This window comes from Haliaeetus albicilla, chromosome 14 (assembly GCF_947461875.1).
Source record: "Haliaeetus albicilla chromosome 14, bHalAlb1.1, whole genome shotgun sequence".
NCBI classification, from domain to species: Eukaryota; Metazoa; Chordata; class Aves; order Accipitriformes; family Accipitridae; genus Haliaeetus; species Haliaeetus albicilla.
The window spans coordinates 2,291,330-2,304,473 of NC_091496.1; the positions used below are offsets into that span (position 1 = coordinate 2,291,330).

The window sequence follows — 13,144 nt, forward strand, 5'->3', positions numbered from 1 at the left end:
AAGCACCAAAGGGGCACATCCATATAACGATTACTCTCTAAGCGCTGGCAGAGCTGACAGCATTTCATGTTGCATTACAAAACAAAATCTCTGGGCCTTGTCCATAAACCATTGTGGCCTGCAGGGTCATGTCAGGACTGCAAAACCACTTATAGGCAAGAACTGGTGCGGCAAACAGAACCGGAGATGTTATCTGCAGTCTTGTAAGAAGGTACCAGACTGAGGACTGGGTCCCTCCTTCAGAGCAGAAGTGGGGTTGTGCAGAGCTCAGATCTAAGACGAAGGAGGGTCCTGGGTCTTCACACAGTTTGCGACACCCTCATGGGGTTTGTTCCCTTTGGGAAACCATCTTCCACCGTGGATGTGTTACAAATGCCCCATCTGTGTGACCAGGTTCCACAGGCTGGGATAGAGAAATAGTTACTAGACAACAACATGCTGAAGAAAGGAAAAATAAATTCTGGCAAGGTAGCGTCAGAAAGTTTCCCAGGGACTGGTACTCTCAGGAGACTTGTGCATCTGTTCGATCTATAAGAACTGATAAATTCAGGAGAGCCAGAGCCTGCCACATCTGCACAAGACCACGACTGCATACGAGCATCAATAAGGGGCTGCGTGACTCGGACCATGCCCAAGAGGGTGGTGGCTGCTATATGGAGATGACCAGTACAGGATTAGAGATCCCTGGGCGAGACAATGTGCTCTCAAGGGACTTTCCCAACACCTACTTAGAAGCCACTGGTGTGTCAGTACCAACCACCCTCTTCTTCCAACCACCTTTGGGGTTGGTCTCCCAACTGTGGCTCCAGATGGGTGCTTATGAGAGTGTGTGGACATTGTGAGTGGATGAGCCAGCGTGTTGTCTGAATAGTTATTTACTATTAACAGCTTGACTCTACCAGTGATAACAGCTTAAGGAACAAAAAGTGTTCCCAAAACATCTCTCCCCCACCCACTCGATCCCCTGTTAGCGAGAGAGGATTTGCAACAAACACCAACACATGAGCCAGACCCCTTGCAAGGGGCCTCTCTTTTTTCAGGCAGGCTTGCGGCCAAAATAGCCCCCTCATTGCTCATATTGTCCAGGTGCTTAGTAGCAAATGGGTTGCTGCCATGCCATTAGCGCTATCTGGAAACACACATGCAGCAGGAAACTTACTGGGAGATGGTTTAGCGAAGCCTAACTGCACTGTGCAGAGGATGGGCCCGCTGATTATTTAGCGCTCTCTCTTGGAAAGCAGCAGGGAGAGTGGGTGATCTAAAACCAACACCAAAACTAGGTGCATTGCCTAAGCATGAGCTATCTGGAGACTTCTATGCTTCAAAATCATAATCTTCACTGTGTATGTTACACTTCTGAAACACCTGTTGGCAAGAAAACACGGTGCATTCAAAAGCTACCTTTCTGGGAAAAAATATTCATTAAGGATTTGTTAAGGCTGATGAGGATTCTTTCTGGTAGCACCTTCTTGTGATGCAGCAAGAAAGCTTGTGCAGCATATGTCAATGGGTGGCTGAAATAAGGTGCTCAGGATCTGGGCTCCTACATGCCACATGCTGCTCATGCCTTTCTCTGTGCCCTCTGGCAACCCTCACTCCCTTTGTGCCCTTGGCGTGACCACTCTAATACACGGAGAGAATACTTACTTCCCTTGTGAAGGTTTGGAGAGGACTGTGAGTCTAACAGTTGAGGAGAGAGAGATGCAAGCTAATTATAGACTGTAATTACCTCAACCGCAAAACCTTTTCTTTCCTCTACACCAGGGTCTAGGTAAGTCCCTGTCTGTCACTGCCTTTCTTCTCTCCACGGTTGTGCCGTGGTGTTCTTGTGCCATGCAATCTAGCAAATGTCTTCTCACATATCACTGCACAGATATGAGCTAGGGCTTTGTATTTACATCCTGTGGTGGTGTGATGGACAATGTGAGGTACAGTTCAAAGAAGAGTCTTTTAATAATTTGCTTTAGAAGCAAACTCCCAAGTATGAAATTTTCTTGATTTCATGCAATCTGTCATGGCACCCGCCAGCACAGCTGCTCGGTGGGTGGAAAATGGGGACTGCAAAGCTCAAGATCAGCCATGTGAAGACGAGGCAGAGCCTCAGATTATTAAGCAATTAAAGACGAAAGGAATCAAAAATAGTCTGACATCAGGCCAAAGCAGCCCAGTCTGAATTTACAACTCCTTACCCATCACTTCTGTACCTCAAAGAGTCTGAAATCTGTCTTGTATGTACCAAGCAGCTTCTTTACCTTCCTCCATAGTCTGGATACGGAATAGCCTGCTTTCCTGTCTCTCCACTGCAGCACATCTCAATATTTGAGCAGGTGGATACAGATCTCATGTGTTCCCCCAGAAAGACCCCCCACATCATCATACATACGTGTTACCATGGTGGTGTTCTCCACCCTCACTCATGCAAATTCATCAAGGAAAGGAAAGAACTCTTGTAGTTAATGGCCAATATCAGCATAAGAAAAACTGGGCTCATGAATAAAATGAGAATGGAAACCAGAAGAAGATTCCTAAGAACTAGAACTACCGGTTCTCCTTTTAACATGGAGGTTGAGAAGCTTCTTGTCCAGTTGGCCCATGGTAACTGGGGATTAGACTGAATGATTCAGAAGACCACTTCCACATTGATGTAACCCTGGAGGACACCATATGAATTCGGACCTGGAAGAGAATCTTTCAAATACCACAAAAAGCACTAGAGCCTTTGAGGAGTCTTAAGCATCTTTTAATTTTGCAGTTTCAAGACTGACACACAAGCAGTTACACAGCTCAGAGAGAACCTATCTCAGCATGAGAAACCCAGCTGGGCTGACAATTTGACAAATACAAGTGGAGTGTATTCTGGGTTTGGAGGGATGGTATAAACTCCTCAGCCTCAGTGAATATGGAACCTTTTACCAGGTGGCTTCATATGGTCAAGGCAGGGCAGAAACGGTGACCTGAGCACGCCTCAGACTGCAGAGCTGGGATCTGCCCTCCTCCTGCCCTTGCAGATCATGAGTGCTGAGGTACGTAAGCCTGTGTGTCCTTCCAGTACATCAAATGACAATTACAAAATATCTTTTGAGCTGTGGAGACTCAAAAGATATAATCAGAAAAAGAGAATTAAGTTTTGCTATTACCTTATATTGGCAATTTTCTTCTACTTCTACCATCATCCAGTGCAGTATGCGCTGTAGAAACTGATGCCATATGGCTCTGTGATAATGAAAAAGTAGAAGTGGAAACAAATGGTCCCATGTTACCTCCCACTATGAGAACTGGCTTATCACTATCTAAAGGAATAAGCAACTACATCTCTTTGCAGTGGAAACAGCAGAAAACTTAATGCATCTACAAATGTCATGGAGAATAGTACTGGCAGAGCTGAAACAGGCTCCATGCAGCAACGCTGTTGGAATGGCTTCAAAACCATCAAGATCCCGCATGTGACCGACAGGTCTGTGCTCGACTGTCATGGTGCTGTTTGTTTACTTTAGTGTGGTTTACTTTAGCTGTGAACTTCCACTGAAGACTCTGACCTAACCCAGTGTGAAATTTCTTTTCCCACCCCGCCAGAGATAGCAGCTTGCCCTACATCTCACGGCAAAGCAGCAGCAACAGAGCAAAGCCAAATATCCCACCCAAATCTCCACCAGGATGCCTGTTCCTGCTGTGCAATCACTCTTGGGAGAACACGTTAAGGAAGCATTACATGATTGCACATCAAAACCCCCAAAACAACCCCAACCCCAAATCTCAAATGGCATTTCCCTTCTCACTAGTACAATGCCACCCAGAAGATACGCGCTTTTGCCTTTGATTGTAACAGGAACGCGGAGGCTTGGACCTGCAACCGGACAGCCCCTGCTGCTCAGTTAATATGAGTGACAGAGCAGATTACACGGTGGTGATTTTCTTGTCCTTGGTGGCCTGTTTGATAGCAGCCTGCTCACAAATTATCTCCTTCAACCGCTGCAACCTCATGTTCTGGGTGGTTTGGTCCCCCACACCCGTCTGGCTCCGGTGCAGTAAGTTCAGGGCATAGATGTATTCCAGCTCTGTGTACTTCACCCCTTGATCCACCACGAGGTTTAAGAGCTCATCTGCTGTGTTGTAGAGCATCTCATAATACTGCCTGAAAAGCAAGCAAACAAAAAAAACCCCCACTGGTGAATAGTGATACTTGGTGCTCCAGACCTTTATTTCTGTAGAATACCATCAACTGTTACTTTTATTCAGCAGTGCCACAAGCAGAGAAGGCTGCATCAGGTGCTGTACAAAGGGACTGCAAACATATTCCTGTTGAACATCAGGAGATGCCAAGTGGGCATGTACATGCACAGGGAAGCAAACCTCACAAATCTGCTCCCCACACTTCCATACTCAGCTAAAACACAAACTATGGGGAACTGAGGGCTCCTCTTTCCTAGTAGTTACCGTCAGCCGAGATGTCACTGTTTGGTATCCAGCATGCAGAAAGCAGTATATAGATACAGGTGCATATAGATATATATACATGGTGATGCACAGATGTATATCTAGTCACTCAGGCTCCAAGAACAGGAGCCTTCTGGAAAGGAAAGGAATCACAGCCGTAGAGGAAGAGGAGTTTTTTGTCCGTAATGAAGCCCTCTTGCAGAGAGATGCTAATGTGGAGCATGGGAAGAGCTCCAAGCCCAAAACTCCAGAGACCTCCAATGCTACTGAGACACAGAGTCTGATAGAAAAAATATTAAATAATGCAAAATAAAATTTGAGCCAGGAGCTGAGGTGCCTCTTTTAATAAGTAAAAGATCATCTGAAAAGAAGGCATAATATAGAGGCTGCAGTGCAGGCTGGTTTAAATTAATGTAAAGTGGCATTAGTGAAAGAATGGATTTCCAAGGAAGGGAATTTAAGCAAGTACTGACTGGAAGGGGAAATGTGTCATGGGCCAGGGAAGCAGCGGGGCAATTCTGACAGCTGCCAATCCAACCACAGCAGAAAAAAATGGCTGTGGGACTGGACGTGGGACTGGATTATTTGCCCCAACTCCACAAGCCAGCTGGAAGAGGTAAAACTAGTGAGAGCTGCTGGGGTCCTTTGAGACTTTTTCTTTCTTTCCTTCCTTTATAGCACAAACTGATTAAGGTTTGAAACCAGGAGAAGTGTGTGACTCTTGGAAAGCACTGCCTAGAGGTCATGCAGCAGAAGGGGAATCAGGACTCTGGTGCCCTTTATATAGTGCTTTTGTGAATTCCTGGCAAGGCCTTTCCAATTCACAGAGCTATGCTCTGTGCCTCAGTTTCCCCATCTGTACCAAGCAGTAAGATCTGGTGTCAGGGGTCTGCGGTCTAGATATCACCAAGACAAAGCATCCTGTCTAGAGGGAGCTGTGAAAATGTAAGGCTTTATGAAGCTCCTGTAGGCAAAGGGGTTCCCAATTCTGGGCAGACCCTTCAAGGTCAAGGATAAGGGGAAGGTTCTCATATACATATGACTCCACTGCAGCAAGCTCCAGCAAGTGGTGAGGCCTGGCTACGGGTTTAGGTCTGTTTGGGGCTATCAAAAACAAAAAAAGTGGTGCATGCATGGAAGGTAACACCTCTTCTAGAGGAACTGGTTAACTTTATAGTTTCATTACAGATGGTATATACCCTTGCTAAGAACCAAGGATCTGAAAAGCTCAGGGAAGAAGTGAAGAGATCCCTGTCTGCCTGCATGGCAGCAAGGATTTGTTTCAGCCAAATACCCAGCACTTCTTTGGCTGAAGAGTAAGGCAAGGCAGAAACAGGCTGGAGCAGCTGAAGAAGAGGTCCCTGCATGACTCCGCCACACTTCTGCAGGAGGACAGGGGCAGGCTGTAGTCTAATCCTTAGGCCATGGTGGAATAAATTATTTAAAACCCAAGAGCAGGGGCTCCAGGGAAAGTTCATCACCTCCCTCCCTTTCTCTCCTCTTTGAATGCAATTAAAACAGCAATCAGGGCAAACATGGCAAAGCTGTATATTAAATTTCTCTTGTTCTTTACTTTGCAGGCTCTCAGGTCCAGCTTAGCTGTGCCTTTGCGGACAGCATCCAGCATACTGCCAGGCTGCAAATCACTGCAGCAATGACTGTAAGCAGCTGTAGCAAAACAACACGTTTGGAGTGTCTCAGGCCTCACCCGCTAGCGTGGCCAGGCTACTGGGATTCACAGCTCTGCATTTTTACCTCCTCTGTCTCCTTCAAGACATCGCCTGCTGCTGTGACCCGAGAATTTGCTCCTGCGGTTCTAAGTCTGCACCAACACAACTGCTGTCAGGGCCAGCTGAGATCAGGTGGGAGGAAGGGCTCGCTGCTAGAGGAAGAGGACTCCAAAATCATCGATCCAGACAAAAGGACTGGCAGAATTTGGGTTGTGTGGTCAAAAGAAGGGAGTGTGAGTGAGCGGAAGAGGATACATGTAGAAGGCACAAGACACAAATAAAATATAGCTTCTGGGGATGAATAAGCTGAAAAAACAATCAAGTTGTTAGGCTCCACAAATTTGAGATACAGGCTATGAAACTCCTGGAGTTGACGGAGGACCAGTTCACCAGCATCACAGACTGCCTGAGGGGACTTTGAGGTGGGCTCTGCTACAAGGACACACTGTGCCCTTAGAAGCAGGGGGTAAATGGGGCAGACAACTGTCTCAATGAGAATATTTCCCTTAGAAAAGAAAGGGAAACCATGCAAGCCACTTGAGAACAGTCTTGGTAGTGGAACCGCAAATCCCCCAGACTTACTACAAGATAAAAGAGGATGTTTGTGCAGCTCAAAAGGCGGGTGGATAGGTGAGGATGAGGAAGAGCTTGCACATCCCTGTATCGGCTGCTATTTGCAGAAGGCATTTGGGTAATCTCTACAAGCTACAAACTTATCAGCTTTGGGTAACGCCGAGTCACCCTGCATCAGCTACTAATTTCAGTTCCCGTGTCTATGATGGGGAACCCAATGGCACAGTTGGTGGTCCCCCAGAAGCTACTGTGTCACCATGTGACGTGATACGATTTAATGCTATATTCCCCTCAATGTGTACTTGTTCACTCAGACTGTCATGCCGATAGTGCTGAACGGGGCCACTGGTTGACACAGGGATTGAAAATGCCTACGTGGCTCAGACAAGCAGCATTTTGCAAGGCTGATCTGGTCCCCTGCAGAGCCACAGCATCGGATCTTAGCTTTAGATAAAACATCAACAGCAGAAGCCACAAAACCTTGGGAGCATATTTCTCAGTATTGGATTCAGGGAGAGGAAGACTAAAACAAAGCTCATCTCCAATCATGGGAATAGATTTAGCAGTTTAATTGCTAACGATGCTAACACTGTAATCCCGGCACACCGACAAAGCCCCAGCACTCTCCCGAGACATGCACGGAGAACTCCCTGCGAACGTCTCCGTACGGAAAAACAAGGCTTGGCTCAGGAGCACATCACAGCAAGGCCTGTGTGTCCAATCCACCTCCTGCCGTGCTGATGGATATCCTTTAAATCTTGGCTCCTCTTGTGGGTAGACACGTAAGAAACAAAAAATAGCGGGTCTCAAGCAGTTCCAGAAGCAGCAATGCAGTGGCAGGCGACAGAGGCACAGCAGAGGCTCACACTCATCCTCCTTGATAACACCGGCACCACTCTGAACTCTGTCACAGCCAGAAAAGCACAGCTCATTCTTCAGCTAAAGCAGTTAAAGGGACATCTAGTTACAGGCAGGGGTTGATAAAGCCTTGTGGGTCAGAGGTCTAAGGATGAATTGTAATTTCAGCTCTCCGCTTTAGCTATAATTACTCCTGTAACATTTATGCTTGAACTTGGCATAATTAAATAGTCGTATCTGGGACCTTGCAGAAACTAAGATCCCAAATTGGAATGGCAGCTACCTACCAGTCAGCTCTGCAGCATCCTTCTGGCACCTTGATGCATGGCTCATTCACCAAGTGCCCAGAAGCTGCTGTTAGCGTCAATGTTTTAGAATATTTGAGTATTTGTCAAGATGCTTCAATATGCAGTCAGAAATCTAATATAAGGTTAACTTTGAGGGTACTGGCAATATCTCAAATACAGTTATACACACAATGTGTAGAAAAAACCAGTAAGATTGCTGAGGTGAACACTTAGATTTAGGAAACATTGATCACCATCAGGGAATTTATGCTGAGCAGATGTGAAATGAGATTTTTTACCTTTGCTGGGTTTTCAACAAAATGACTGAGAGGATATCTTGGATGGGGTGATCTCTCTGAGAGATGGCAAGTCTTTGCTCCAAAGCACAGGACTCATGGCCTTCCCAAGGTGACAGAGCACCTTAAAAGAAGAAAGAGCAAGAACTGAAGCTGCTCTGTCTGCAGGTCAGACCGATCACTGGACAAGCTCAGGATTGCAAGCCCATCTTTATCCCATGTCCTTACAGCTGCCTTCCTTTCTAGCCTGTCCCAAATCCTGGATTGCTGAAGAATTCTGCACCTAATAAACACAGGATTCATCTGTCACCCTTTTCAGGATCAGATTATTTTTTAATTAAAAATTTCCTACAAAATAAAAAAGAGAGCAAGTGAGACAGTACGAGTGAGCGAAAGGTATGCATTTTTAATTGGGTGCAATTAAAAAACTGCTGCTATGGCATGGCATTGCCTTCGGCCAAACCCTATTTGCATGAGTAATTATTCACTCCATTATGAAGTCTGCTCAACTTTGCCTCCCTTGTCTTTGAAAGTATTAATAAATATTGATCAGACACACTCCTGTTTGCCTTTGCCCAAGCAGCTCTGATGGACTCATCTTCTGATGTTATCAAATAATGAAATATGAAAGAGTGAGTAGGATGAGCCTCTTGTTCTGTGATTTTTTATTTAGGCTCTTCATTTTGCTTTCAGAAGTGTATTTGTCCCTGCCATTATAAATGCTCTTTTGATTATCAAGAGGAGGTTGAGAAAAGCAAGTTAGTAAGGGATGGGGGAAATAAATGGACGACAGGTGAGGGAAATCTCTATTCAGTGAAATGCTAGCAAACTGCTTTGCTTTTTTAAAGTTGAGATTTAAAACCAGAGAGAAGAATTAATATTTATCAAAAGCTGATTCTATCATCTGACAAATAGGTTAATAAATAATAATAGCAGATTAGCATACCTAACCCAAAAGCAAATTTAGCTTCCCAAGCCTTCAGCCAGCTTCTATGTGAGCACAGCTAAGCTCACGTAAGCTGATTTACCCAACACAGATCATCAGCGTGGGCAGTAAGAGCCTCCCAGTGCTCAGCAGTGAGATATTTGGGGTAAGAAGAGAACAGATCAAAGCTGAACTCACGAATCTTTACTCTCCTGAGTATGAACTCAGGAATGCGGCTGATGGGAACAAAGTAACCTGGGTGACTCAACTCACCTCATCAGGGAAATCTTTTTGTTTGTATGCTTACTAGCATAGTTATTATTTATTTGTATTATGCTGAAAAACATAGATGAGACTTGTTGAGTTGATGTGATGCAACAGGTTTTATACATATAAACGTGGTACAGGTTCTTACAGAGCATCTCTCCCGATTTGCCATGGAAATATCAACAACGGCTGTTTTACAAGGGGAAGGAAGCATTAATCTGGCTCCAAGCCTTTAGCTCTTTAGGATGGTAAATAACCTGGCCAAGCTCTCCACTTATGTTCAGCTTCAGTGTTGATGGCCATAGTTGGGGGGAGCGAGGAGTGAAGGACTGTCTAAGGTGTCCAAAGTCCTTACTATCTGGCTCATACAGGATGATGAACTAGTTTTGATGGGTTGATCCTTACAATGCTCCTTCATGTGATTACTTCACATCCTGGCGAGTCAACCAACCTAGACATCTGTGACCTGTTCCTCTGACTATTAGCAATGGGATTGGGTTCAAAGTTTCTGGACTAACCCTTGAATTCTTCAGGCATTTTTTTAGGACAAACACATACCTTAGAGCAAATAATGCCTAATCCAAAGCCCAAATACAACTGTAATCTTTCTGCTCACTTTAGCAGGCTGGAATTGGCCTGGGAAGATCTACCATCATATGAAGAACACCTTTGTACTAAGAGCAGATAGGGAAGGTTAAATATCACTGGTGGAAATGGTTCCCGGGTGCAAGAAAAAACATCCCATGGGCAAACCAAAACTGAAGAAGCCAACTGACACACAAAACAGTTTGGTTTGTTGTTTTTTAAATAGCAGTTTTAAAACAAAACATCAAGTTGCCAACAATGAACCCATTTTGCAAGGATGCATTTTGAGTGTATATATATATATCTCTCTCAAAAAAGATGGGTCTCTTGAACTCTATTCTTGGAGAAAGAAAAAAAAATTAAGAAGCTTTCTCATTTAGAAAAAATCTCTGGAAAGGCAATCATGATGAGACAAGCTCCTCTGAGGGCTATTAATAACGTTCTCCATTTAAATGCTAATGTTAACCTATAACCCAAGGCCTGCACACAAAAAAGTTTTTCAAAAGATGGCCAGGTGAATTCAAAATGAAATTCTGATTTCCCTGAGAATGACTTGATCTCTTAAGAGAAGAACCTTCAGACAAACACTGTGATGTTTCAGAATAAAGGACCTTACCTTACTTTAATTATTCCTTCATTATATAGCTGGGTGCCTACTCTGTAGTCCTACAGACAGAAATGGATTCACAAGGCAAGAACTCAGATCTGGGTGCTGACTTACCCAAAGGGAACAACAACAAAAAATTCTGTACCTTATCTCCCTCCCTTTTTGGGGATTAGGAAGCACCCTAATTTATAGCACCCAAAATATCTTACGTACTCTAACACTAAAGTGAAAAATGTTAAGTATGAAGGACTTGCAGACTAAATCTAGACAAAGACTAAAAGAGGGTAGATTCAGACTAGATATAAGGAAGAAATTTCTTACAATGAGGGTGGTCAAACACTGGCCCAGGTTGCCCAGAGAGGTGGTCGATGCCCCATCCCTGGAAACATCCAAGGTCAGGTTGGACAGGGCTCTGAGCAACCTGATCTAGTGGAAGATGTCCCTGCTCATTGCAGAGGGGTTGGACTAGATGACCTTTAAAGGTCCCTTCCAACCCAAACCGTTCTGTGATTCCATGATAAACCACAAGACAGAACAATGAGCATGCAAGTGAAGAGGAAAAAAGACCAAAGCTGCAGTTATAAAGTCACTCAATTCTGATACATGCAGATCTTGGTGGAACCATGAGATTTAAATATATGGGGGAGGTGGGTGAGTGCACAAAGGGAAAATACAGCAACAAATGAGGTAACTTCAGTTCATGTAATGCACAAGAAATGGATTTTCAGGACTGGCTTGACTGACGAGAGAAGCCCAAGGGGCTTTTCTGTCTATGGAGCGAGAGACATTGGAGGTGGGAAAGGGAAAGAGGTAAGGACAGAACTGATGGTTACAGGGCGCTGGAGATGGGGCAGAAGAGATGAGCTCTAGCATGCAGGATTTGGCAAAGCAAGCCCTGAAAACTTGAAATACCAGCAATTACTGTAATTTCTACACCTCATGAAGACTGCAACGATGTTTGCATACATGCATCGGTGATCAGCATTTTAAAGCAAGAGTCTGCAAGTGCGGACGCTGGTTATTCTTCCATCTTGGGAGCTTATGATAACAAACTAGAAATTAGTGATGGAAGGTATCTGCTACATCATATATCCACTCTCTAATGGCTGCTCATCTTAAACTGCATCCTTCAAGTCCTCTGTGCAGTTACAGCCCTAAGACATACAAGAGAATATAATTAACCTCAGGACACTATTCCACAGGGGAATAAATATCCTGATCACCATTTCTTAAAGAATTCTTTCTTGCTTTTTAGTTAACCTGGAGCAGTTCTGCAGACAACAATAGTAATGCCCATTCTCTGCCTCCAGAAGAACCCAAAGTGCTTTAGGGCAATTCACACAGCTTTAGATGTCCACATCAGAGGTCTTTTTGCTGTCCTAGTCAACCTCAGCTCCTCGTACAAACCACACCAAGAAATGGACACCTCTCATGTCTACCTGGGGTGAGAGGAACCGTGGCACCTATTTGTCTCCATGGACTGCAGAGGGAACCTAAAATTAGGCCAAAATTATCTGCGTGCCACTATGGTCTACATCTTCTCTAGGTGCACCAGAGCCTATCTCTCATTCACAGAGTCTCGGAAACCTGAAGGCAGACGCCCCATCCCCACACACTGCAACACGCGGCACAATTTGGGGCAGAAGGCACAGATGACTCTGCGCTGTGTTACTACAGCAGGAGAGTGTCAAGAACGTAAAAAGCACTTAAAAAGATAAAATGTGCAAACGCCCGAATGTGAAATGGTTTGCGAAAGAAAACAAAACATGAGAGGAAGAAATAAAAGTGAATTTATAATATAAAAATGGTGCTTCGCGCTCCTGCGGTAGCTCTGCAAATCACAGCCCTTAATAAATAATCAGGGCTCTGACGTAAGGATAGTATTAGCCTTTTTTTTTTTTTTTTACAGCTGGAAGAACTGAGATAAAAATTAAGTCATTTATCCAAGGTAGAAAACAGTATCAGAGATGGGAAGCCCTCGCACCTTGATCGGTACCGTACCTGCTTTCGGGACTGCAGTGCACAGAACTCTGATCAAGGTACAGAGCCAGGCAAGAAAAGCAGGTCTATTTATTCAAAAGGGTGTAAGTACAATCTTCTAATTAAAGGCAACAAAATTACAAAATCCAATTATTTTCCCTTTTAAAACTTAAACCACACAGACAGCGTGTGAAACAGTAAATACAAATCAGCTCACCTATGCGTTGCCTTCTATACAGATTAAGCAGCTTTGTTTTAATGGCTAGTTTTGGGAAAAAAAACCCCCAGCCAACACCTTTGGGTGCTACGTGCAGCTCTGTGTCACCAAAGCACTTTTGGTTTTCTCGCTATTGCAAACCTTTTTGTAAAACACAGACGATAAATCACCTGTAAAATGCGAGCTAATTAGCAAAGGAAAAGGTAAGATATGTGCAGAACATAACTACTCTTCCAAAAGATGTCTCCTTTTCACTCTCCTCCTTTTCCTCCTGATACCTACTAGGCTCTACCTTATCTACTACTTTCTTATTAATATTTCCTTCTTATTTCCTTTTCCCTTCCTCCCATGGTTTGCCACTCGTGACTCGGAGGATGCTGCCCTG

General features: G+C 44.4%; 1 protein-coding gene across 1 annotated transcript in view; it reads right to left on the reverse strand.

Moving 5' to 3' along the window:
• Window positions 1–2,724: 2,724 nt before the first annotated feature.
• EXOC4 (exocyst complex component 4) overlaps window positions 2,725–13,144 on the reverse strand; it is a 408,465-nt gene continuing 398,045 nt past the window's right edge. The window contains exon 18 of the mRNA XM_069801534.1: window positions 2,725–4,132. Coding sequence (XP_069657635.1) covers window positions 3,895–4,132 — 238 coding nt within the window. The 3' untranslated portion in view covers window positions 2,725–3,894. The remainder of the gene's footprint in view (window positions 4,133–13,144) is intronic.